The sequence below is a fragment of the Rutilus rutilus genome, assembly GCF_951802725.1.
Source record: "Rutilus rutilus genome assembly, chromosome: 24".
Taxonomy (NCBI): domain Eukaryota; kingdom Metazoa; phylum Chordata; class Actinopteri; order Cypriniformes; family Leuciscidae; genus Rutilus; species Rutilus rutilus.
The window spans coordinates 15,790,382-15,817,719 of NC_140228.1; the positions used below are offsets into that span (position 1 = coordinate 15,790,382).

A 27,338-nucleotide genomic window follows, 5' to 3' on the forward strand; every position below is an offset into this window, starting at 1 on the left:
ATTTGTTTAGGATATTTAAATTGAATAAAGGATGTAAAAAACAATGCGTCACTGCACACTATCAAATGCCTTTGGACACTTAAGAACCTGCATGTTTACCACAAAACTGCTTGGTCTGTTATGCTTTCTATCAAGCTTTGCAGTAAAATAACATCTTAACTTTGCAAATATTGTTCTTGAAATTAGGTTTTAATAGGAAAGTCTTGTTGTGGTTGAAATGAAGCACAATTTTCAGAAAAGAGAGCACACAAATGGTTTGATCCAAAAGGTTTTTATTTGTCATCACTGAAAGATGTTGACAATATCTTTGTCAAGCCAAGGAATAATGTTTCCTTGAAAAATCATTGCATTTGATAGAAATGACACCAATCCTTCCACTGAGGATGATGACCATCTTAAAATACAGGGCCAGTGCATTCCACTCAAAAGAGCCTTTCGCTTCACTTTGCGCTGACCTGTGCACAAGAGTGTGTGAAATGGTTGAATAATTATGTCCGGCAGAGAGACAGTGCGAGCCATTGACAGAATGGGTCACTCCTCAATCATCATCAACTGTGGGTGTGATGGTTACCCCTCTCCTGATCTGCCCCCATCCGATCAAACTAGAGGAAGAGAGAGGTCAATAACTGTTCAAACTGCAATAATGAAATGTGGAAAATACATAAAGTTTGGAAGTCACAGCCGACATCAAATTGACCCTACTCATTTACTTCAAAACAAGTTCCTGGTCTCATTGTGCATGATTCATTGATGCACATTATTCCACAAAACAACAGGTCTTGAATTCAATTTTGCTCACCGCCAATGTTTCTCCACTCTGCGACTCAAGGCGATCTTCTCCCCCACCTCTGTGCACACAGGGTTAGTGAGCACAATCTTGGCCAAATCAGCTTTCACTGCACTAACACGGCCTCCTGTCGACAGCGAGCCGATGTTTACCATCAGCACCTCATTCTTCGACAGCTTCTGAACCTATAAGCCAAATCGATAAGAAAAATCAGAAACTGTAATAGCAGGTACAATAAAATAAATTAAATAACTGATGTATATATATGTATTGCATACCATACTATATATACACACCATCATTCTTAAAGGAGAACTCCGGTCAATTTTAACATTGAGCTCATTTTTTTGTACATTTGGAGTGCTGTCAGTACAGAGAACAACGACAAAAATCGGTGTTGCCTACACCGTGTTATCCTCTTTTTAAAATTTGCACCCTGTTGACTTCAATGGGGCAAGTTTTAAACCTGCTTTTAGGCTCTTAACATCCTTGATGTGTCATTACAAGTGCACAGGTCATGTGAGTGATTCCTTCGGAGTGAACGCGGGTGAATCTGACTGCAGTAGATGTGAAAGATACTAATAAAAATTATGTTTATTCAGCCAGCGCACATACCTGTATTTACATCCTGTTTTCGGTCGAAGTCCACCGTAGTCGATTGTCGAGTTCACGCGCATAGGTTTAGTACCTATGATCACGCGCGTGAACTCGACAATCGACTACGGTGGACTTCGACCGAAAACAGGATGTAAATACAGGTATTGTAAATACTGTACTGACAGCACTCCAAATGTACAAAAAAAATGAGCTCAATGTTAAAATTGACCGGAGTTCTCCTTTAAGTTCAGATAGTTCACCTAAAATTGAAAATTCTGTCATTAATTACTCACCCTCATGCTGTCTTTCGTTCATCTTCAGAACACAAATGAAGATCTTTTTTATGAAATCCGAGAGCTTTCTGTCCCTCCATAGACAGCTACACAACTGACACTTTGACGCTTCAAAAAGAGATCGTAAAACTAACCCATATGAATCGAGAGATTTAGTCCAAATTTTCTGAAGAGACACGAGCGATTTATTTGATGAAAAGATTTCATTTAGTCTTTCATTCACATATAAACATTCAACTCACACATCAGTTGTGGTAAACAGAGGCTCAAACATGTTCGCTTGTCGGTTCGGTTTGAGCTTCTGTTTATGTTCGCTGATCAATGTTTATATGTGAAAAGCCTAAATTCAATCTGTTCATTTGGATTAAACCTCTCAATTCATATGGATTAGTTTTACGATCTCTTTATTAACTTTTTGAAGCAACAGAGTGGTAGTTGCGTGGCTGTCAATGGAGGGACAGAATTCTCTCAGATTTCATTAAAATATCTTCATTTGTGTTTCGAAGATGAACAAACGTCTTACGAGTTTGGAACGACACGAGCGTGAGTAAATTATGACTTTTTTCATTTTTGGGTGAACTAATCCTTAAAAGAAGAATAGACTTGTTTGTTCACTTCGAAAAGTTACTTTAAATTGTAATAATATTTGACAATATTACTGTTTTACTATGTTTGATCAAATAAATGCAGCTTTGGTGCTTTAAAACACACATATATTTGGTCTCATTCAAAATCCAGGACCATGTGGAACAATAAATGGAGATTTTGCTTTACCTTGGCTGCTTTCTTGTCACCCTCAGTGCGCACACCAAGCAGCCTTCTTAAAAGGAAGTAGGAGATCTCAAGCTCTGTGAAGATCTCAGGAAGAGCCCCCACAGCACCGAGGACCTGGCCCACCATACGATCCGCTCTGCACAGTGTAGGGTCGATCTTGGTGCCAACACCTGCAACAGAGAATGTGCATAGCAAATAATAAATCATCCACTTTAGTACTACAAAAGAAACAACAACAAACAATTAACAAATATTACATTATTTCAGTAATGTTCAAGTCTGCATACCAATAAGGCCACCAGGAGCAGCATACTGGAGGTCATTGTGTTCGGCGAATAGTGAGACAATTTTGGAGAAGATAGGTTTGCACATTAGTTTCCCTTCATGGTCCTTAGAAACAATACCTGGTCTGACCTCAATCTCCTGTCCAACCTTGAACAAAAATAAACAGAGGAGAACAGCATGAAAAGAGGAACAGGAATAGCAGCCGTAAAGCAGACAATGAAAGAGCTTCACAGAGTATCTGCAGGGTTTTTCAAATGCATGCACAAATAAATGAATACTGTATAAGCAGGGTAGGAAAATGTCTATGGTAACACACTAATCCATAAAATTATTGTTAAGCCATGATTTAAAGTGCCCCTATTATGCTATTTTAAAAGTTATTAATTTTGTTAACTTCTACAATAGGTTTACATACATCCAATGTAAAACACATCACCTCATTTCTCAAAGAGTCTGAAAACGGTTTGTTCAAAGATTCAGTCTCTCTAAACCCTCTTTACCATTAGCCTACTCTGCTTGGTACGCCTACTCTGTGATTGGTCTACCGCTTACAGCTTGTTTCGGAAATTAACCGACTATTACAATATCTGAATTTCAGCTCCGGAGGCTTCCTTGGCACTTGATACACAGTGATACAAACAGTAACAATGGCGTCGTTTTTTTCCGTATCAATTCCGTTCGCGGGCAGCCAATGAAGACAATAGGCTGGCATTATGCAAATATGTTACATTGTTACGTAGGTATGCAAAAGGAGGTGAAACTGGAATAGCTGACAACTCTTTTCAGCAGTTCAGAATCAATTCTTTCTTTTAGGAGACAATACCTATTTGTTGTACACTATGCACTTTTTAAAACTTTGCAGACCTTTTACATTCACAAACAGCTATATTCACACTGCATGAAAGGCACTTTAAACCACTTTACTGTTCAAATACAGGTTGACTAAACCAAAAAAGGTTTATAAAAAGATAAACCTCACATTTCAATCTTTAAACCATTTTCAAGAAAAGGGACGAGTTGAAATTACACACAAACACTTGCAAGTGTTAACATCTCAGGACAACAACTGGCAAATCTGGTGCAGTCCATGAAGATGAGACGCATTATAGCGTTGCTTAAATTGGATCAAACAGGTCAAAAGTTACCTTCAGGACTCCTTTGAGGATACTTCCTCCAGCTACACCACCTTTCAGATCATCTACTTCACAGCCAGGCTTATTAACATCAAATGACCTGATTACTGTGGGAAAAACACAATCACTCATCTAAAATTTGACATTGAGCACAGGAAATCCTCTTTAGTAGCCTTCAAATTAAAACTGTCACTTACCAATAAGGCGAGGCTCAGAGATGAAGTCACGGACAGGCACGGGGATCTTATTTACAATGTACTCGCAGACAACCTCAATGTTGTACTTGAGCTGCGCTGAGATTGGGATGATTGGAGCTCCCTCTGCTACCGTTCCTGTAGGAAAATAAATGAAAGAAAGTTTAACCATCCTATTATAAAGCCATAGTTGACCCATCAGTCTGTACAATGCAATATAGAGGACACATAAGCTATGAATATATAGAGTAATAGAAAGGGTCCATGTTAAATGGATTGTTCACCCAATATTACCATTCTGTCATCATCTACTCACCCTTATGTGACTTGAATGTGTTTGAAATGCATTTTGATGAATTTTTTGGAGCCTGACAGATTCAGTCCCTAATCACTTTCATTATATGCGGCGGGGAAAATTTTTTTTTTAAATTAAAAGCGTAAAAAAAAAAATTTTCTGGCCTGTCAACGGTAACGTGTTAACGCATGCGATTAATTCAAAATCCTTAACTCGTTAAAATAATTTAACGCAAATTACTGAAGCATGTGAAATTGCATCATTAACATAATTTACGTCAGGCAGTTAGATGATCTTAGAAGTCCAGGCTGATTAAATCAGAGATGGCAGAGAGAATAGAGACTTGCGTTGCATTTTCAGTTAATTATTCATTCCAGTGTGTTTCGCTTTAAAACACGAGCTCTGTCATATTCGGTGATTGTTTCTGAAGAGCGCGAGTCACCATGAAATACGCATCACGCTGTGTGCAATACAGACTGAACGTCAAAACATCCTACTTCTGTATGGCCAGATGATACGCAAACTACGTTTCTCGGGCAGGATGAAGCAAACCAGCATCTTGCTAGTAATGCTTTGATGGATGCGAATTGTACTCAAGGCAAAGATGATTGCGGTGAAGTACAGAAATGGTACAGTAAGCACGCATGAGTCTGTAATATTGATACGCCAACAAACCATGTATGTGCGTTCTTGATGCACTGATCACACATTCACTGTATTTATACACATGGATCCGTGTACTGTAGTAGGTAAATGCAGTCAGGTCAAGGTGGTTGGTTTAGTTTTTCTCCATGTAGTCCTGTTCGTTATCGCAACTTGACTTGCCTAACATGTAAACAATCTCTTTGCTGTTTGTCCGCTGTACACATTTTATACACGGAATTCTTTCTGAAAACTGCTTATATGATTTGGTCTTTGGTGTCCTTTTTTGTAAAGACACCCAAATTAGGACAAAATAAGATCATACAAGTTTCAAACAATTTGAGGGCGAGTAAATGACATTTTCATTTTTGGATGAACTATCCCTTTTCAGTTTCAACCTTGGGAAAAAGTAATCATTGTATTTGTCAGGTTTGAGGCATTAAATCTTTGAAAACATATTTATAAATAAAATCAAGTAAACAAGATATCCACAAGCAGAACTATATTACTGCTCTGTTTTCTTAGTTTTGTCGAAGATTTGTAAAAAAAAAAAAAAAAAAAAAATGTATATATCTCTCTCTATATATATATATATATATATATATCAATTATTATTATCACGTTATTCAGCAAGGAAGCATTAAATTGATAAAGTATTACAGTAAAAACATTTATGTTACAGAAGATTTTCATTTCAAATGAAAGCTGAACTTTCTATTCATCAAATAATCGTATTTTTGTTATATATATATATATTTTTTTTTTAATATTCAGCAGCGCAACTGTTTTCAACATTGATAATAATAAATGTTTCTTGAGCAACAATTCAGCATATTAGAATAATTTCTGAAGGATCATGTGACACTGAAGACTGGAGACATGATGCTGAAAATTCAGCTTTGACATCACATGAATAAATTAAGTTTTAAAATATATTCAACTATAATATTATATTTAATATTGAATATAAAATATTTTAAATCTGAATAATATTTCACAATATTACAGGTTTACTGTATTTTTTATCAAATAAAAGCAGTCGATGTGAGTGTCGAAAAATCTTACCCACCCCAAACGTTTCAATGGTAGTATACATGTACAAAGATTTCTGAAACTTTTATGGTTTCCTGTTTGGCTACCAGCAAATTATGAAAATTTCAGAAGTGCATCGAGCTAAAACACTTACCCTGCACAAAAGCCAGGATCTGTTCATACTGCTCTTTGGCCTGACTCTCTTTCACCAAGTCGATTTTATTCTGCAGAATCAGTATGTGCTTGAGCTTCATGATCTCAATGGCTGCCAAATGCTCTGACGTCTGTGGCTGAGGACATGACTCATTGCCAGCTGAAAGAGTAAAAAAGATCTTTAGCTACTCTTACAACATAAGGATGTGGTTATTACTTGCAAGACAAAAAACGCTAAAGGTTGCGAGGTAAATACTCACCAATTAAGAGTAGAGCAGCATCCATTACGGCGGCACCGTTTAACATGGTGGCCATCAAGATGTCGTGACCCGGGCAATCCACAAATGAGACATGTCTAAAAAGAATGATATAAACTAAATATAAAACGGAATTCAGAAGTGTTGAAAACAAAACACTAGCCAGACTGTCATTACACATGGTAAAGACATAATACAGAATAATATTACATGTATTGCCTTTTGGAATCACCTGAAACCCTCCGAAACTGGCAGATTTGAAGAAAATTACTGTTCTTTGGCTAATAAATAAATGACGGACTGTTATGTACATATTACCAACATTTTATCATGTAAGCTTTATGGCACGCCTCAATCAAGGGAATTTTTAGTTATTTATAGTGTTATTATTAATTAGTGAGTCCACGAATGGCATGGGTAAAACCTCATCCATCCATCTTTTGATACGTGTATGTTATATGCACACACACTTATCAAAAGTTTGAAAATATTAAAATTGGTTTTTGAAGTCTCGTACGCTCAACCAAGGCTGCTCTTAATCAAAAATACAGAAAAACAGTAATATTGTAAAATATCATTAAAAAACTTTTTTCTATTTGAATATATTTAAAAAATGTAACTTATTCCTGTGATGTCAAAGCTGAATTTCTTTACCATCATTACTCAAGTCTTCATTGTCACATGATCCTTCAGAAATCATTCTAATATGCTGATATGGTGCTCGAGTAACATTTCTTAATATTATCAATGCTGAAAACAGTTGTGCCGTTTAATATTTTGTGGAAATGGAAATACTTTAAACAATGTTCAATGAGCAGAATTTATTTGCATTAATTATAATTATTTACTAAATTTATTAAAGCATTGATTAAATAGAAATCTTTTGGATCATCATACATGTCTTCACTGTCACTTTTGATCCTTGATTAATAAAAGTATTTATTTCTCTCTTTCTTTAAATCTTACCACCAATGTTGGTTTCCTCGTTCCCACAAAAATGTTAGGCAGCAAAAACTGTTATGTATATTAGAAAACATACCGAACTAATTTGAAGTTGCCTTTGGTGCCAGGAATGTCTGTGAGGAACTCATCAGGTGTGCTGCTGCCACATGACCTGTAACACTCTGGCCGTGGACAACTTGGATCATCCAATTTATACACCTAGATAAGGGATTCAATGCAAAAGATATAAACTTCAAGCGAACAAACATGACAAAAAATATCAAACCCTCAGTAATAAATAATTCACATTTCTTCATAAGAAATTACTTGTAACAGCCTCGCTTGGAGGGGGAAAAAATCCCCCCCCATAAAAAACGTAAGCTGTAATTTGTTGTTGCAAGCTTAAATTGAATCAAATAATTGCTATTTCTAGCTTTAGACTCAGAGTGTAGCTTGCAATAACTAGAGATTTGAAATCAAACAATGTTGTTACCTTAGCATTAGCATAACCCAACTTGATCGTAATGTTTCTCTCCAGCTCATTTTTGAATCTGACAGTGTGAACTCCAGAGATCGCTTTCACCACTGTTGATTTTCCATGGGCTACATGACCAATAGTTCCTAAAGACAAACACATAGGCATAAATAAAGCCAGCATGAAACAGAAGCTGCAATCATCTTTTCATCCCTATTGTGACCGTATATCCGAGTGAAAACGACTTCTCAACCCAAGAAAACTTATAGGGGGACCTTATTTTGTCCATTGTGAATTGATTGGATTGTTGTGGTTGCTGTGATGTCATGTGAGTGACAGGTTGTCCTGCCCTTGCATCAGTAAACACATAATCAGAGAAGAGATGTCGATCCAAGAGGGAGAAGTTATTTTGATTAAAGATTAAAAGAACACATGAATTTAAAAAAGGTGAACAGATAAATTATTTATAATAAATACTGCAATATTCCATAAATTGTCCATTTTGATTTCATGGTGACTTTAACTTTAATATAAAACCTGGATTTGGATCAAATGTGAACGTTTGTATGGAGAAAACAGTTCAAAGAAATCTCACCTATGTTTATTGTGGCTTGTCTGCTGATGATCTCTTGGGAAAGAGGAGTCAGTTTGCTCACATCCTATAAAGCAAAACAGATCCGTTAAAGCTAATCATCAAGCAAATTGCCAAAAAATAATAATATGGCAAACTGTTTTAGGTGTAACCTAACATAAAATAATAATTTAAAAAAATATCAGTAGTGACAAGAGCATCAAAACATTCAAATCAATCAAGTCATGGGCGACAACCACCAAAAATAAATACTTGACTTTTTTTACTTCCAAAACTTGTAACAGCATCTCTAAGAGAGAGAAAAAGTTTTCCCCCCTAAAAAAAAGAGAAGCTGCAATTTGCTGTTGCAAGCTTAAATTGAATCAAATAATTGCTATTGCTAGCTTTTGATTCAGAGTGTAGCTTGCAATAATTATTAAGCTTTATTGTATTATTTGCAAGTAATTAATAAATAAGTCACAGTTTTTAAAAATAATCATTGTGTTAATTTCAAGGAATACATGTTAATAAAGTTTGCCTTAAGGGAAGATCTACTGTCGAGTACATTACATGAGACACCGGTGAATAATTAGCTTGGAAGTATTAGCACATGACCAAAGGAGAACATGACAGGACCTGTATTAATCAGAATGACATTTGGGTAATGACAAACGCCAGTGGTTTCACGACATTTTTATATATGTAACTTATATGTATATAATATATCCGTAATTTCTACACGGGGTCCTTCTCCATCCCAGAATGAATCATGTGGTGAGTTTTCACCGGCACAGCTAACAAGCACGCCTGCCTTCATCAGAGAGCACAAGAGCACTGAACTCGAACTGGCGATGGCGCCAGTACACCTTGAACCTTTTATATTACGCTATATAACAATATATGAAGACTTACTAGTGTACTGAGGTCTTGTTTAGAAAGATGAGGCTGACCCAACGTTGTTCCAGACTCGTCGCCCGCCATCTTGAAAGAAAAGGAATGAGAGTATGACCAAGCAAACGCCTGACCGTTTTTACAAATACATGTGTGCCATAAATTTATAAACTGTCTAATTATTTTGTAGTGTTGTATGTATGCATATAGATAATGTTCTACTTTTCCCTATTACACGGCAGAACACCAAAAAATAAGGTAAATAATTATAACGCATCTATCGAACAGCGTCCTGTAAGCATGGGATGATGCAATCAGTTTCTAGAAAAGGACAGTAAATCCCACGAAGGAGAAAACAGACCGGAAATGGCATCCTAGACTAGAATTTGCATAAACAAACTTAAAATACCAAACATATCCAACAACATAATTTATCTAATCTGTAATTAACATGTAGAAAACTTGAACACACGTTGGACTGATGGGGATGAAACCTGGGTCCGTCTTCGGGTTATGACGTCACACGTTTTGTAGTTTTGACAGTACTGTCACTACTAGTGACAAGCACCAAACAGTTGAGACCAAAAGTGATGTCCGGCCTAAGAGAATTGACATCTTCACCCTTATTCAAATATTATTATTTTTTTTTTTTGTTGAAGATTTTGTAAGCATATTGAGTAGTTATGATTGGAGGCAATTGTTTTATTTGTGGCAATGTAATGAAACGTAACAAATTGTACATTTCAATTGTGCATGTTTTTTTATATAACGGACATATTGTTTGGCCCCACAGTCATGCAAAGAAATTATGAACACATGCAAAAACAACACACACACACACACACACACACACACACACACACACACACACACACACACACACACTATCTATCTATCTATCTATCTATCTATCTATCTATCTATCTATCTATCTATCTATCTATCTATCTATCTATCTATCTATCTATCTATCTATCTATCTATCTATCAAACAGGTTTCACACGCTCAAACTTCCTTACCTCTTAATTCATAAGGAAAGTAGAACTTCAGTCATAATATAGGCTATGCCATGATTTATGTTCTCATAGCAATTGTAATGTCTGTGACGGTGAACTAAAACATTTTGTACATGTAGGCAGAAAATATTGACACAAACTCCAATATTTCCGTCCGACCGACAAATGATCGGGAAATGACGTCAGTGCAGACAATAATATGGCGTCTACGAACGCAGTGGAGGCTATAGACAAACAACATTTAGCAATTCAGGCCAAATAACACTGGTTTATTGTCACCTAAAGACGCCAATGGGCAGCATGTTTCCGTCGATAATGAGATTTCATATTTAATTTCTCTGGTCTTTGTCTAATAGCAGCACTCCATGTCCGAAGGACCTCGGGCTCCCTGGTCGAAGCGGGGTTGCGTGGAGTCGCATCGCCGAGGTAAAACCCTGCTGGAATTGTTTCATTTTACACACGCAACGTTGTCCTGCTTAATAACCTGCTCGTTTTATCTTACCGTAGCCGAAAACATCAGAATTGTTTAATATGTCGTGGGCTGACATTCGTTGGGACGTGTCAGCGGTAATTATTGGCTGTGCCTCTGATATTGACCCAGTGAGCTCCCTAGATAGACAGCATGTTTGGGAATCATATGCATGTAAAGCGACTCAGTGACTATAAATGCTGCCTAGAAAGACAGAACATTAGGTTTCAAGACACCATTAGTGTCTGTATCCAGTCGTTTTCAGATACTTTTTAATTTTATTTTTTAGAATAAAAAAAACCTGACATCAAAACATGTCATGCAGAATTCATAATACATGCTTTTCTGTGAATCAGCCAAGCGTTGTTTTTGTATCTCGTTTACTGAGGATCTGAACACGAGGCCATTGAAGTTGAAAATAGTATAAAACCACGTTGAGTGTACTGTAAGGTTGAACACTGGTAAAACAGGCCCATTTGTCATTAAGATAAGGTGACTGTAAACATTCATTACATTTTCCCCTAAACACAGAGAAGTTTACCACAGCGACAGTCAAAACGAGGTAAACTAATAAAAAACAAAATGTATTTATAAATTAAAACTGTATAAATCAGGGGTCTCCAATCTTTTTTTGCATTTGAGAGCTTCTTTTTACAATTGAAAGTTGCAGAGAGCTACTCATGTTATACTTAAATCTCTTCTTATGAACAACTATCTAAACTGTTTTACACCTGAAAGACCAATGTCAGAGAAAAGAACAGAATCAGAGAAAACAGTTCTTTATGGGAAATAGTACTTTGTATATTATACTGTGATTACGTGTTTGAGACCCCTGGTATTGTATAAATGTATAGGCCTAAATTAAAACCCAGAGGCATCCTGGTGGTTACTGGAAAATGGATTGATTGTTTTTTCATATGACACAGATGTCACATTGGAGTTTGATACACTACCTTTCGGCTGTATTTGATTTAAAAAAAAATTACTGTAATATTGTGAAATATTATAACTGTTTTCTGTTTTAGTATATCTTAAAATGTAACTGATTCCTATGGTGACTCATTACTCCAGACTTCAGTGTCACATGATCCTTCAGAAATCATTCTAATATGCTGATTTGGTGCTCAAGTAAAATCTCTTATTAATATCTGTAGAGATGTACCGATGTATCGGCCGGCGATATTTATCGGACGATTTTTGATCAGTTTAAAACCATCGGCTATAGCATGGAGGAAAAGGCTGATAACAAACTGATGGTTTATTAATGAACTGCATGAAGGCACTGAGTTTGTATACTGTCTGTTGCATAATCCAACGTTTTTCTCTTGGTAAAATAATTAAATACTTGCTAAAACAAAATGAAATCTGTACAAAATACAGCAGGGCTCAACAATAAGGACTGTTCGGGGCCAACGTGAACGACGCTTGACGAAACTGTCACTGTCCCGATCAGGCCAGTGCTGCATCTTCACAAAAGTTTGTTCATTGCACGTGTTTTAAACCTTGCGAATTTAAATATTCAAGTGCAAGAAGATACCAAGGAGAACTCAATTCTACCAAAGTCCCTTTTAAGGCAAGTCATTTCACTCGGCGGCCATCTTTGAAACTCCTCTTGGGCAGCTATTTCCGTCATGCAAGTGCGGCTCATATCTATTTGAATGGGATAATTCTCCAAAGCTGTTCACTAAGCTTACGATTAAATTTCATATTTGAAATAACCAATGAAATCTAACAACAATTGTCTCATAAATAAAGTAAAAATAACGTCTTCCGTTTTTTTCAGGCTGGACCAGCCAATGCGCTTAAGCTTGTGTCTCAGAACACTGACTGTTTCTATAGCAACTGGAGCTTCTAATGGCAGCTGCAGTGACACGATGACTTTATCATTCAGTGAATAGGCTATTTATTTAGAAGGCGGGATTTATAAAAAAAATTCCATTCATAGTAATATGAATGCACTGTCTTTCTCTATATAAAGTCTTTGATTCTACTCACTGTGTGAAGTTTTGTGCACGCAAATCCAAAGCACACGCCCGGAAAGCAAATACTGAATTGAGTTCTTTCACTTTTTCTAATTCACACAAAATTATATCAAAATGGCCATTTTAGTTAGCATCCTTGTAAACATTGTCAGTTGTGTCTTAAATGAATGTTGAGAAATAAAGTGCTTGTGTACCAGTATATTGAGTCCATGCAGATCTTAAAGTGACAGCAGCCTAATATTCCTGCTGCACTGCTGTCTGTTTTAATATTAATTAAACAACAAAAGACAAAAAACACTACTCTTGACTGAATAACTTTAATAAGGATTAATGTATGTTTAATTTATTCAAGTAAGAATATATTTTACATTTGATTTACTTTATTTTTGTACCCGTAAACTACTGTTAGACCTAACTGAAAAGTAGTTGATTTCATATTCATCTTTTGTTCTGTTGTATTTATGCTGGTCTGTTGAATTTGAAATGGATCCAATCCATGTTCAATAGAAATTATTTGATGATGCAGCAATAAACTAGCTAGTATACATTAATGCATACTTTTTTAAACTTTGCTAATTTAAAACATGATGGAAACGCTAATCTATTTTAATGACAAATGTTCAAATAAGAGAGCAAGCGACAAATATAGGTATCGCAATCAGCCAATAGTTGTTGGTTAAAATCGATATTGGTCGAAAAAATTATAATTCCTATTGGTGCTTCCCTGATTACTTATCAGTTTTGAAACCTGTTGATTTTTGTGGAAACGTGATAAATATTTTTCACAATTCTTTGATTAGAAATGATTTATTTGAAATAGAACTTTTTTCTTTACTATCAATTTTGATCTTTTTTGTGTCCTTTCTGAATAAAAGTATGAATTTATATTATAATAATATAATTAAAATAATCGTATTTAGCTCAAACTTTTGAACGGTAGTGAATTTAAAATCATATTTTAACAAATTCTGGGAAATTCTAAATTTTGTGGCCAAATGGATGAAGTTAGTTTTGAATAGGATATTAGTTTTCTTTCGTCTGATCTGTCGACTGACTGCATGTGAATGTAACTTAAACAGTCCCTCACATTACATAGCCTATAGGCACCTACTCAACCGTAAAAATAATAATCAGATGTTGCTAAGTGTCTAATGAACATTTGGTAATAATTACTAATTAACAATTGGTTAAATTAAAGCAATAAGCCATGTCAAGTCATAGTTTACACATAAGCCGCTTTTCCACCGAAATTACCCGGAACAATTTGTCCCAGGAACTTTTTTCCCAGGAACCTTTTTTGCCCCAGACCGGTTGCTTTCTGCGTTTACACCGCGGTCTAAGGCCGGCTACACACTGGCTGCGTGGCGTAAGCGTCTCAGCTGCGTGGCGTGTCCGTTTTTATTTCGGCTCCCATGTTAACAGGTTAGAGCTTGCACACTGCCTGCGTGACACGCGCGTCTCAGGCGCGGCTCGAGCCGCGCGGAAAACGCGTGCCTGCTAGAAATAGAACCGACGCCTATTTTTCACGCGACACGCAAGCGTCTTGGAAGCGTTTCCAGGCAAAATTGAATAGGAAAAGATGTTTATATGACATTTTGACACGAATACATATTAATAAATGTCATTTTGATGTTTGAAAGTGTCTAGGGTTTGACATAAATGCAAATATAAATGCAATTTAAAAAAATATTATCGATTTTCAAATACTGCACCTGTCAATACAGAACGAAATATTCTATAGTCTATATTGCCGTCAACACTGCCGACGTTGTCTTTGCTGCTATATATTTATGTTTAACATGAAGTATAGGCCTTCCACAACTCTCTCCCCATGTCACCAATATGTCACCTAGCAGCAGCAGCGCCGCGTCAGACGCGCTTCTGGTGTGCAAAGACACAGAAAACGCGACGCAGCCGCCACGCATCTGACACGCTTCAGAAACGCCACGCTCACGCCACGCAGCCAGTGTGTAGCCGGCCTAAAGTACCGGGAAGGTAAACTGCGCGCAACTGCTCCTCCCAGTCTGCGACGGACAGTAATCAGTTTTGAGCGCCACATTTATAAGTATGGAGGAGATTCAAACTGTGCTGCAGTTATTGGTTTACTAACGAGGTAGGCTAATTAACATAACAAAATAGACGAGCACTGATACTAAAGCGTGTTCAGAAAGCTCGTGTGCGTATAAAATTAGACAAGGTACGTTGTGAGATGACTGGGACGAACGCGCAAAAATGTCCTTTTGCGCAAATACTCTTAAAAAAAGCCTGAACCCCGTCTATCAATCATAAATAGTGACAGTCTTGTAAATAGTTGTTTGTTACCAACCTCAATGCGCTATTTCAATCCTGTTATAGTAAATTTGTAACATGGTTTGCCTTGCAATAGATGACAATGTGTAAACATAATGACTTAATATTAAAAGCTGTGGCAGAAAAGAGACGAGCACTGATAAAGCGTGTTCAGAGCTCGTAATGCTAACGTTAGATATAAAATTGTATGTTATCAGCTATTGCGGACATTGGCCGTGAGATGGCTGTGACGAACGCGCAGAAAGTTTCCTCTTCCACAAATACCCAAATAATAAAGCCTGAAACTCGTCGCCAGTCCCCCAGTTTTTTTTATTAAATTCCATATTTGCAGACAGACAACTTTACTGCATGAAGCCACTTTTTAAAAGGGAGGTTAAAAATAAAGAAAATGCTGCGTGGAGTCATCCAACCAAAATGCGGCGTGAACACAACCAATCAGCTTGTGCAGCGCACAAGTCCCACCCCTGAAAGTTCCTGAACTTTGAAAAAGTACTACCTCGTGAGCAGGGACTATCGGAGGGGGAAATATTTACCCGGAACTTCATTTAGACCCTGGTTCCTGCGGTGTAAACACATCGAGTACCAGCCCAAAGTTCCTAGTTCCTGGGGAAAGTTCCTGCGGTGGAAACGCGGCTATAGTGAATTTAGGACAGCTTAGGGGCGTTGTTGGGCACGGATCGGAGCTGCTCTAAATTCACTGTAAATCACAACTTCACTGGGCTAATTGCTTTTATAAATGGGTTATTCTACATACCTGACAAGGTTTCATAAAATAAACACACAGACACAAAAATGTAATGCTGTTGATAAAAATATTATTCTTCCGTTAAGCAATGTAGTTCTTCAGCAGTGGAACGGCCATCTTGCCAAGCATTGGCACAGTAATACTGATGTAATGCGGTTTGTAGAGTAATTTAAATCAGTTTTGAACGCAGCTCAACCAATCACAATCAAGGACGGGAACTATCTGTTTTATAATAAGTAATAGCCTATCACAGTAATGTAAAAATATTAACTTTCATTCATAATCTATCTATTTTCCATCATCTGGATGTCATCTCTTTTTAGAGCAGGGCAAGTACAAGCAGAGGAAATGTGAACGTCCCTTCATCGCTGTGAAGCCGACCGTTGGCCAGGAGGCCTCTAAAAGGTAAGTCACAAAGTCATCACCCTCTGCTTTTCTCCAAGCCACCTTACCAGTTAAGGATACAGTGTCTCTTTAAGTGTTTCTCACCTCATTTTTATATTCAAAATAATGGTTAAACAATACAAGGCTTCTGTTTTGCACAATTATGGTCCATTTTCAATGTGCAAGCAGGGATATTTTGTCAAAAGTACTCTGTCATCTTCTACTTCCATTTACTTCTACCTCAAGTAATTGTCTCCTGTTTGCACACAGTGGGACATTCAGTTGTTGGTGCATCTTTAGCATTTCAGTCTGTTGGTGATTTTTCTCGTAATTTTAATGATTGGGGCTTGTTCGGTTTGTCATTTAGGTGAATATCTTCAGAATTTAATTTCCTACGGACACAGAGGTACTATCCTCTGATTGGCTCGGACACCCCCCTGTGACATGCCCGTGGCCAATCAGAGGTGAGTGTGCTGTGTGTGTATGTGTGCGGTAGAGGGGGGAGTGTGTGGGGGAGCTTTGAGAGAGTTTGGCTTTCAGCAGCAGAAACTGAAGTGCTGAGGTGTGAAAGTTCTTGAAGTCCTTCCAGAGGCTTTATTAAAGTCTGGCATGTTTTTATACCATCTATTATTCACTAAACTACAATTTGTTCTGATGATTTGGCTGATGAAGAACTTCAGGAAGTGCTGTTTAGTTCAACAAGCACTTAATTAAAGATTTGCCTAATTTTATCTTGTATTAAATGGATAGTTCACTCAAAGATTTAAGCAGCTGCTCAAAAGTTTAAAAATGAAAATCTTTTGAACAGTCTTTTATGCTCACCTGCATTTATTTGATTAAAAATACTATAAAAACGGTTATTTAAAATAACTTTTTTCTATTTTATTGTATTTTTACAAATATTCCTGTAATGATAAAGCTGTATTCAGCATCATTACTTCAGTCTTCAGTGTCCCATGATCCTTCAGAAATCATTTTAATATGCTGATTTGGTGCTCAAGAAACATTTCTTATTATTATCAATGTTAAAAACAGTGGTGCTGCTTAAAATGTTTGTGGAAACTGACACATTTTTTTCAGCATTCTTTGATAAAAGTACAAAAGAACAGAATTCACTTTAAATAGAAATCGTTTGTGAATGTTATAAATGTCATTTCTGTCAATTTTGATCAATTTAATGTGTGCTTGCTGAATAAGTGTTCATTTCTTTGTCTTTTTATATGTTATTGACCCCAAAACTCAGTCATTCCAAACTTTGACTTTTTTTCTTCTGTTTTTGTCTATGCAAAGAAATGTGGTCCAAAGCAACAAAATATCTTTTTTTGTGTTCCACGGGGTCAGTAATTGATAACAGAAAATGTATTTTGGGTGAACTATCCTTTTAACAGGCCTTTACCATTGTGTTGATTGATATTGAACTCTGAGACGAGACTTGTCTATAAAATACTTGAGAGAAAATGGTAAATGTCTGTCTCTTCATCACAGTTATGGTCCTCCCAACCTTGCAGAGACGACCTGCTAAATTGGGACATATCGACTTGCCTTGACGTGTCATTTATAAGCTTGTTTGTGTCTCTGCAGGTGCCTAATGGCGGGGGATGTGGAGGTGTACCTCTCCCAAGTGCATGATGGCAGCGTGTCGTCGGGCTTCCGAGCCTTGTATGAGGAGCGACTGCTGCTCGATGTCACTCTTCTCATCGAGGAGCACCACTTCCAGGCGCACAAGGCTCTGTTAGCGACGCAAAGCGACTATTTCCGGGTCATGTTCACGGCCGATATGCGGGAACGTGACCAGGATAAGATTCACATGAAGGGGTTGACGGCAGCCGGGTTTGGTCACGTCCTTCGCTTCATGTATTATGGTTCATTAGAGTTAAGCATGATCACGGTGCAAGAGATCCTGCAGGCTGCCATGTACGTGCAACTCACAGAGGCTGTAGAGTTCTGCTGCTCCTTCCTACTGGCCAAGATCTGCTTAGAGAATTGTGCTGAGGTCATGCGCTTGCTGGAAGACTTCAGTGTCGGCGTGGAAGGCGTGCAGGAGCAGCTTGATGCGTTTCTGCTGGAGAACTTTGTGCCCCTGATGGCGCGACCGGACTTCCTGTCCTATTTGAGCTTGGAGAAGTTGATGGCTTATCTGGATAGTGACCAGCTGAGTCGATTTCCGGAAATTGAGCTGTATGAAGCGGTGCAGGCATGGCTGAGACATGACCGGCGACGATGGAGACATACGGATGCGGTGGTGCAGAACCTGCGCTTTTGCCTCATGACTCCTGCCAATATCTTTGAGAAGGTAACAATGCTTCCTTGTTTATTATGTGCTTAGGGGTCAGTGACAAGTAAGAAAAAGAAAAAAATCATTTGAAAATCGAATTCATGAATATCATTACGTTTTTGGAGAGTTGTACCACATGACACTTTACAACCTAAATTTACTTGTTAATATCTTTGAGAAAGTAACAATGCTTCCTTGTTTATTATGTGTTTAGTGGTCAGTGACAAGTAAGAAAAAGGAAAAAATCATTTGAAAATCGAATTCATGAATATCATTAAGTTTTTGGAGAGTTGTACCACATGACACTTTACAACCTAAATTTACTTGTCGTTAATTATGCAGTTTTTTTAAGAAACATTTCATGATCTACACAGAGGTCCTCTCTATGATATAATTTCCTGTTTTGTTTAATTCTGTATAACTTTTTGTTTGATGAACAGACCTTTTACATAATGCTTTTTTATATTTTTACATTTTCTTTACAAAAATGGCATTCAATTGCATTAAAAACATGATGCAAATCATTTTACATTACCGTTCACAAGTTTGGGGGTTGTACAATATATATATTTCTATTCATCAAAGAATCCTGAAATAAAAGTATTACGGTTTCCACAAACATTTTAATCAGAACAACATTAAGAATAAGAATAAGAAATGTTTTTTGAACTCCCAAATCAGCATATTAGAATGATTTCTGAAGGATCATGTGACACTGAAGACTGGAGTAATGATGCTGAAAATTCAGCTTTGCATCACAGGAATAAATTACATTTTAAAATCTATTCAAATAGAAAACAATTATTTTACTTTATATTAATATTTCACAATATTACTGTTTTTATTGTATTTTTGATTGCATAAATTCAGCTTTAGTAAGCAAAAGAGCTTTCAAAAACATTTTAAAAAATCTTAACGACCCCAAACTTTTGAACAGTAGTAGGGATGAACCGATATGAAAATATTGGCCGATAACTGATAATTTTTTATATTTGAAAGCCAAAAACCGATAACCGATGTCATTGACCCTTATGTGTTGTTTTTTTTCTCATCCTTGCATAGGTGAAGACATCAGAGTTCTACCGTTACTCCCGCCAACTGAGACTAGAAGTAGACCAGGCGCTCAGCTACTTCCATCAGGTGAACGAACAACCGCTGGCAGAAACCAAGTCCAACCGCATCAGATCCGTGAGACCCCAGACTGCTGTATTTCGTGGAATGATCGGCCACAGCATGGTCAATAGTAAGATCCTCCTCCTGCACCGGCCCAAAGTGTGGTGGGAACTAGAAGGCCCCCAGGTACCGCTCCGCCCAGATTGCCTGGCCATCGTCAACAACTTCGCTTTCCTGTTGGGTGGTGAAGAGTTAGGCCCGGACGGAGAGTTCCACGCTTCTTCTAAGGTCTACCGCTACGATCCCAGACAGAACTCCTGGCTACGCATGGCCGACATGTCCGTTCCCAGATCAGAGTTTGCCGTCGGCGTCATCGGGAAGTATATTTACGCCGTTGCAGGTCGCACTCGCGACGAGACGTTTTATTCTACGGAACGTTATGACATTGTTGAGGACAAGTGGGAGTTTGTAGATCCTTACCCTGTAAACAAGTACGGCCACGAAGGCACTGTGCTCAACGGGAAGCTGTATATCACTGGCGGCATCACCTCCTCTTCCACCTCAAAACAAGTGTGCGTCTTTGACCCGGGACGGGAAGGAACGTCCGATCATCGTACGCGGCGCACGCCAATCCTCACCAACTGCTGGGAGAACAAGTCAAAAATGAACTACGCTCGTTGCTTCCATAAGATGATCTCCCACAATGGGAAGCTGTACGTCTTCGGCGGGGTGTGTGTGATACTGCGTGCCTCTTTCGAATCCCAGGGCTGCCCGTCGACAGAAGTTTATGACCCAGACACCGACGAGTGGACTATTTTGGCTTCAATGCCTATAGGACGCAGTGGGCATGGAGTGGCAGTGTTGGACAAACAGATCATGGTGCTCGGGGGACTTTGCTACAACGGTCATTACAGCGACTCTATCCTCACATTTGACCCTGAGGAGAACAAATGGAAAGAGGACGAGTATCCTAGGATGCCTTGCAAACTGGACGGACTGCAAGTGTGTAGTTTGCACTTCCCAGAATACGTTCTGGAACATGTGAGACGCTGCAGCTGAGTCTTTGTACTTTCAAGACAGTTTAGGAGACAAACGTTTACAGGTGTGACAAGTAATACTAATACTGTTGAAGCTTTTAAACTGTAGGCCAGTGCTTATTTAAGAAGAAAAAAAAATCCTTTTTAGGCTTTCATTGTAGAAAGGAAGGTTTGTTATTTGTACTAAGCATTGGCGTTCTCATAAAAATCGGATACAGATGACCTTTTTGCTCATACGTCTGACTCATTGCACTGTAATCATCCTGTAGAGCACATAATACTCTTCATGTTTCACCACATTGTCTTCTCTGTGACGTTCTTCTATATCCCTTCATTCTGTTCACAGGAAGTCATGTTTTATGTGTGCTTATTCCACGACAAGTAGTCTGGTACGTCTAGGAGTGGTTAGAAAAATGCAAAGGAGACTAAATGAAGTAGAGGAACTCCTGAAGAAATTAAAAAACTTCCCAGTCCCCTTTTTTTCTTTCACATTTACTAAGAATTATCTAAGAATGCATTTGTGCTGATACTAGTGATGTTGTAGTGGATCTTGACGATAATGACTGTAATGATTGTAATCTTGACGATGACGTTGACAAGCATTGCACTCGAATAAGGGCATATATTACTGCTCTACAATAACACCGGTCCTCCACTGCTGACTGCACAGGGAGAAAAGGGGGACAGCAGAGATTAGGGGACGCGTAGTTCCTACTTCTCCGACCTTTATTAGTTGTGCTTATGCTTATTTTTAACTTATTTATTAAAACGGCAAAGCCTTGCCTTGATCCAATTCGTGTAATGTAAGGAACTACTTTCTATGTGTGTGTGTGTGTGTGTGTGTGTGTGTGTCTCACATTTTGTTTCACCAGCAAAGGGCTAAAGCACATATGCATCTTGTGTTTAATGTCAAAAGAAACACTAATAGCAGTTCTATGAGTTTAGGCATTCATTAGGTATTAATATCAGTTGCAGTACAAGGGATTATTCATCAATTACTCACCCTCGATGTCATTCCAAATCTAAATGACTGGAATTTTTTTTTTTATGTCTGTTTTTGTTTTTCTGTGCTATGAAATTCATTGGGACCCAAAACATCTTTTTGGACTCCATTGGTTTTCACTGCATGGTCAAAAACATCATCTTTTGTGTTCTACAGAAAAGAAAGATTTGGAACGACATAAATGTGAGTAAATTATGACATAAACTTTTTCTTTTTTTTGGTGAACTATCCCTTTAAGCCAGATCTTGAAGGTGTTTGGCAATATGTCATTTACTATTATGGACCCTACATGTGATGCTGTGTTTCCTCAGAGTTCCTGGTTGGTTTGTACTTCCTCAAACACTAACTTTGACCTTTTGTCTCTGCCCTGTGACATTTCTCATCCAAAATTCATGTTATTTTCATGTACATATAGATGCCAAACTGTGGTCTGTAAGGGTCAAACTGTAATAATCAGACACAGCGGTAGATTATAACCTTGTCTTGTTATTTTTTTCAGTAGAATAACAGACAATTATTCCACTATAATAATAATAATCCATAGCCCTGTATCTTGTTCTTGAGAGGAGTATAATCAGATTGCTAACTTGTTTACCAAAATCTGGTGGTTCACTGGTATTTGAAGACTTTGTAATTAATTTCCAGAAATAAATGTTCAAACTGTTCAGCTCTCTGGGTTTTCTAATTGAATGCAATCACCTGCTGTGCTGTTGTGTTTAAGTTTAACGTGCATTTAAGACGCTGTCTTCTCTAGATATCAGCATCTTATCCTGTGGGTTTATCCCTGTAAGAGGATCCATCAGCAGGGCGTGTGCTGCAATCCTAAGCCGGTTCTTCAGCTCGTGTGTCGCCATGTCTAACAGAACTGTGCGCTGTATTGAGAAAAATGCATTCCTGCAGCTCGAAAAGCATGGTGCTAGCAATGCCACGGTCATGGGTTCGATTCCCATGGAATACATGAACTGATCAAAATGTATACCCTCAATTCAATGTAAGTCACTTTGGATAGTTAAAAGAATCTTTATGCATTTTGCAGATGGGTATTTTTGATCATGTGGCCAGATGTCTCTTGGTACTTTTTAAGTAGGCCTACTCTTTAAAGATAAATTAGGACCATAGTGCTTTGCAGCGACTGGATTGGATTAATATTGAAGCTTTTTTGGTTTGTAGAATAAATATGCATGTTAAATATTCTTCTTTCCAACAATAAACAGCAATTCTCCACACTTAGAATAATTTTAATCCAGAATATTAATTTTGCCAGAATGAAAGACATTTTGTAAATAAATAATAGTGTTTTGTCCTCAAGAGTTTTTTTTTTTTTTTTTGTGCCTATTTTTCATTGCAATACGTTTCACCTCAGAGTAAAAAAAAAAGGGTACTTGCAACATTACTTCTCATAATTGCAACTTAAGCTCACATTGTGACTATATAGCCTATCTAACATTGTAATTTCATATCTCACAATTGCAGCGTAATGTGTTGTAATTGTGACTTGACTTTTTTTTTTTTGGTGGAAACAGTCCATAAAAGTCATATACTTTATTCAGCTCAATTGAACTGAATTCTGGGATCATGTTGGACTTTTCCAGAATGTTAATGTTCTTGTTTGAGACCCATCGTTTTTCACTAATCATATTTCGATGGTGAATTGATCTGAAACATTTCAATTTTATTTTTACTATGATGCATTCATAAGTGTACTACACTTTTTTGTAATACAATGGTCGTCCTACAGGATATCCGAAATGTAAAAGCCGTAAGCTTTTTAACTCGAGTTTCTAAATTAATTTGACAATTTGCGTTGGTTGTGTCAGGATATTACACATGAATGAGATAAAAGTTATGTGTCGTCTCTTTTGGCTATTACAGACACGATAAATATGATTTATTTGGTGATTAACTATGTTGCACAAAAAAAGATCGCCGAATTCCGAATAAATCCCGAAAGCTAAATAGCAATAGGTTTCAGTTTAGCAAAAAAAGCCGGGATTGTGCTAATCGCGCTCGTGGCGCCGTGGCTTAGTTGGTTAAAGCGCCTGTCTAGTAAACAGGAGATCCTGGGTTCGAATCCCAGCGGTGCCTTTTGAGTGCACTTCATTCACACGTAAGGGATATAGCCTAAAGCCTTTACAATTACCCTGCACTAATATTATTGATTATTTATTAGTAGCCTACTCTATTCAATATTTCTCAGGATATTTTAACTTCTATTTAGGCACTTGCTTCCATAACATACCTGTATTCATCACAGGCCTTTTATTGGCTTGTCTGCAAAATTCAAAGGGTAAAACAATTATTAAACACAAACCAATTCATAAAACAGCAACAATGGTAACATAAAAAAATATGATAGCCTACCACTGTTTTAAATACAATTTAATCAGTCAATTAATAGCTTCAATACGGTATTATTAAACCACTGTATTATATTAAATATAATATTATAATATAATTATTATAAAGTTATCAACCCTTAACGTGTCGTTTACCCTTACCAAATTAATCCTGAATGAATTGTAAACTTCACAAAAAACGGTTACAGTACGCCCTCTGGTGGCACACTAACAATAGAGACGTTGTTTCATTTCTAGTTATGCATGCAACTGAGATAATACACCAAATATTTCAACTTTAGAAATTAATTTGTTATACCACAGGGCAATTGAAGTGAGATAAATAGTCATAGAAAAGCAGTTTACAGTCAGCATCTAAACACATGCTCTACATGCTTATGATGCAAAGGCTTAGATATTATGAATATAATAACAAATCAACTTCAACACAAAAGAGAAAAATCTATTATAACTGCTATGATTGATTCCACTGGGAAGAATGCACAGTCATCAGAGGAAATAAAACTTCAAATAAAATTTCAATCATTTTATTGCAATTTATATTCTTCAAAAATAACCCAGATTTAACAGATATCCAGTTATTTTTAGATAAAAGAAATCTGCAAACTTAACAAAAGAACAAGCCGACTATTTAGAGTCACCTTTAACTTTATCAGAACTATGCAACGCATTAATAAAAATACCAAATTATAAAACACCAGGGCCAGATGGGTTTCCTGTGGTAGAATTTATAAAACATTTTTAGAATATCAATACTGAATACTAGCCTGGTAATACCAAACTCTGCTACTTCGCTTTGCTTCGTAGACGTTAGGCTTGTTTGAGATGCGCCTTGCCTCGCCTGAAATGTATGCGAGAGTAGGCGGCTGCGGTGAGAGGAGGAGTGAAAAAAGTGCAGGCAAGACGGACAGTTCTCTCTTCTCGCAGTGGATCAGACACCTGCGAGATCAAAGATGGATATCGCGGGATTCACGCTCGTGCACAGTGTTGCTAAAAAAACTGGATGTAATTTAAGTTCTGTTGCTTTTATATGAAAATAAATATAATGAACAAGACACTCAAAGTAGCCTACTTATTTAATTCCATTCCAAATACATGTTTATCAATCTTTTTCTTTTCGTTAATACAGACGTGTGTTTTCTTTTTAAATAAAAAATACAATGCATAACCCATAGAGATCGCACTGTCAGATAGTTTGGCAATATTCACACATAACGTATACACATAAAACATGATATCAGAGTTTTGAAAAGAATCTTTTTTTTTTTTTTTTTTAAGAGAACAATTATTCACCTTATTCCGCCCCGCCCACTTTTACTTCTGTCCAGTACTTCCGTTGTAAACCAACTTCCGGTTTAGCGGACCCTCATTCAATTTCGAGGAGAACTGCAGAGAAGTCTCACTGATAAAATGTGAGAACTGACAAATTGCTAATTTGTGCCAAATGTGCTATGTACGTGTGTACCAACAGCACAGCAATGCACTGTTTCTCGGGGTAATTTTTAAACGACTTTTAGGTGTTTATATGACCCGTCTGCCTGTCTGATCGCAGCCCGGCCGATGTGTAGTGTTTAGCCTACATTAGCGACAAACATCTAATGTTGTAATGGTCTCACTACAGGACACATACACATGCTATAACTTACCTGGTTTGAAAGCTATGGTCCTCTAGAATTCAGTCGCTGGATTTATTTTACAGCCATTACTTGTGTTAGAGATCAAACCATAAGAAATTGCAGTTAGCTAAGCTAACGTTACCCTCTTGTTCATCTAGTTGAGGCTCTACTTTCTTTCTACACCAGATCGTGGCTATTTTTTTCTCATCTGTTGGCTATACACTGCAAATGTATCTGGTGATTAAGCAAACAAACTGTGGTGTAATAATGTTTCAAACTTTACATGTAGTAGTGTTTGTGCACATCTTCATAACTAAGTAATAGCTATTAGAAAGACACAGCTATTAAATAATTTGATTGTGGCATTGTTTCAAAAGCTTCAAGTGAAATGTACTTTAGTACGTTGCAGCAGTTGTTAATAACCATAGGCCAACGCATTTGGCTATAATATTATAGTCTATCTACTTATATCAAGACAGATAACAGATTGGACCAGGGCAAACAAAGCGCTAAGTAGCTAAACCAGGAAGTGAGATTACGCGGATGGCGCCACCCAGTGCTACTTCCGGAATAAGGTGAATACATCACGGTTGTTTAAAGTGGGGCTCAGTAGTTTCGGGATTTCTTCGCTGTATTCTCGCTTTTTGCTCGCAGGTTTCTCTCTAGAGCTCCCCCCACAGCTTCGGAATAGATATTTGACAACACTGTTGTAAAAACTCGTTGGTGATTCTCAAACACCAGAGGCTAGTAGATCAACGACATCAAAGCAGTTGGGACATTCTTTAAAACGTCTTCTTCATTCGGGTTTGAACAGCGTGAGGGAGCGCAATAATGACAGCATTTTAGCAGATTTCTTTTGGCCGTAAAGCAATTGTTTACATCGCGAGACCTGATATCACGCGATACTTCCTGACGCGGCGGTCGGTGGCCCGCCGGCTCAAAGTTGCAAGTGCGGATTTTCCTCTCACGGGCACCAGGGGGGTGCGAAACGACCACCATTCAACCCGAAATAAGTAATATAACCATTCCAATGACTCCGAAGCTGTTCAGTTAAGGTAAAAAAGTTACTTAGTTCACCTTTAAGCCAGTAGGCTTGTTTGAGATGAGCAAAATCTGCGCAGAATCGATCAAGGGTGATCAGCGCGAGATGCATGCCGGTTAGAAATGTGTCCGAGTGCGGTCCGCCTTGCTCTGATGTCATGCTGACATATGTCAAAAAACTCTCGCGACCGCAAGGCGGACGTGTCGGATTCTGCAGTCCCGCGCAGTTGCTCTCCACCGACTGCGCTGATCAAAAGCATGATGGGAAACGACTTACTGACGACACAGCTTAATGTTCCTTGGTTTAAACAACTGTGATGTATTGTTCTCTTTTAAAATTTTGTCTGAAGTTTAAAATCATTGGTTACCCGTAAGCCAATCACATAACGTTTGGTTATGATGTGTGTTATGTCTCAGCCGCATCGAACTTCCACTGTAAACACATGTATGATGCAAAAACAAAACCATGAGCGAAATACCGGAGTGAACATGGCTGTGAACGACTTTTGCAGATTATGTGAAGTAAATCTACGCATCCACGGTACAATCAGCGTCTACGTCACGGCTCTCAGCCCGCCCTCTGTTCGTTGATTGGCCGGCTGTTTTGAGGCCGGAGGAAAACATCTCCGGTTACTTTTGTAACCTCGGTTCCCTGAAAGGCAAGGAAC

At 37.7% G+C, this 27,338-nt stretch overlaps 2 protein-coding genes across 5 annotated transcripts; one reads left to right on the forward strand and one right to left on the reverse strand.

The window, feature by feature from the left end:
• Positions 1-255: 255 nt before the first annotated feature.
• On the reverse strand, positions 256-10,936 carry eif2s3 (eukaryotic translation initiation factor 2, subunit 3 gamma). Of its 3 annotated transcripts, none has more exons than XM_084398721.1 (13): positions 10,841-10,936; positions 9,343-9,411; positions 8,455-8,518; positions 7,878-8,005; positions 7,482-7,603; positions 6,446-6,540; positions 6,187-6,345; positions 4,067-4,201; positions 3,882-3,976; positions 2,739-2,883; positions 2,452-2,621; positions 800-972; positions 256-602 (listed from the first exon to the last, which is right to left on the reverse strand). In XM_084398721.1, the coding sequence occupies exons 1-13, from the start codon at positions 10,853-10,855 to the stop codon at positions 539-541; spliced, it is 1,434 nt and encodes a 477-aa protein (XP_084254847.1). In that variant the 5' UTR covers positions 10,856-10,936; the 3' UTR covers positions 256-538. The 3 variants fall into 3 exon arrangements, with proteins under 3 accessions (XP_084254847.1, XP_084254849.1, XP_084254848.1); XM_084398723.1 differs by lacking the exon at positions 10,841-10,936 and adding an exon at positions 10,342-10,522; XM_084398722.1 differs by lacking the exon at positions 10,841-10,936 and adding an exon at positions 9,794-9,837.
• On the forward strand, positions 10,625-22,323 carry klhl15 (kelch-like family member 15). Of its 2 annotated transcripts, none has more exons than XM_084398717.1 (4): positions 10,625-10,764; positions 16,168-16,249; positions 17,810-18,521; positions 19,566-22,323. In XM_084398717.1, exons 1-4 carry the CDS (start codon positions 10,704-10,706, stop codon positions 20,673-20,675), a joined length of 1,965 nt encoding a protein of 654 aa, XP_084254843.1. In that variant the 5' UTR covers positions 10,625-10,703; the 3' UTR covers positions 20,676-22,323. The 2 variants fall into 2 exon arrangements, with proteins under 2 accessions (XP_084254843.1, XP_084254844.1); XM_084398718.1 differs by lacking the exon at positions 10,625-10,764 and adding an exon at positions 16,596-16,692 and having other exon boundaries at positions 16,117-16,249.
• The last annotated feature ends 5,015 nt before the right edge of the window (positions 22,324-27,338 follow it).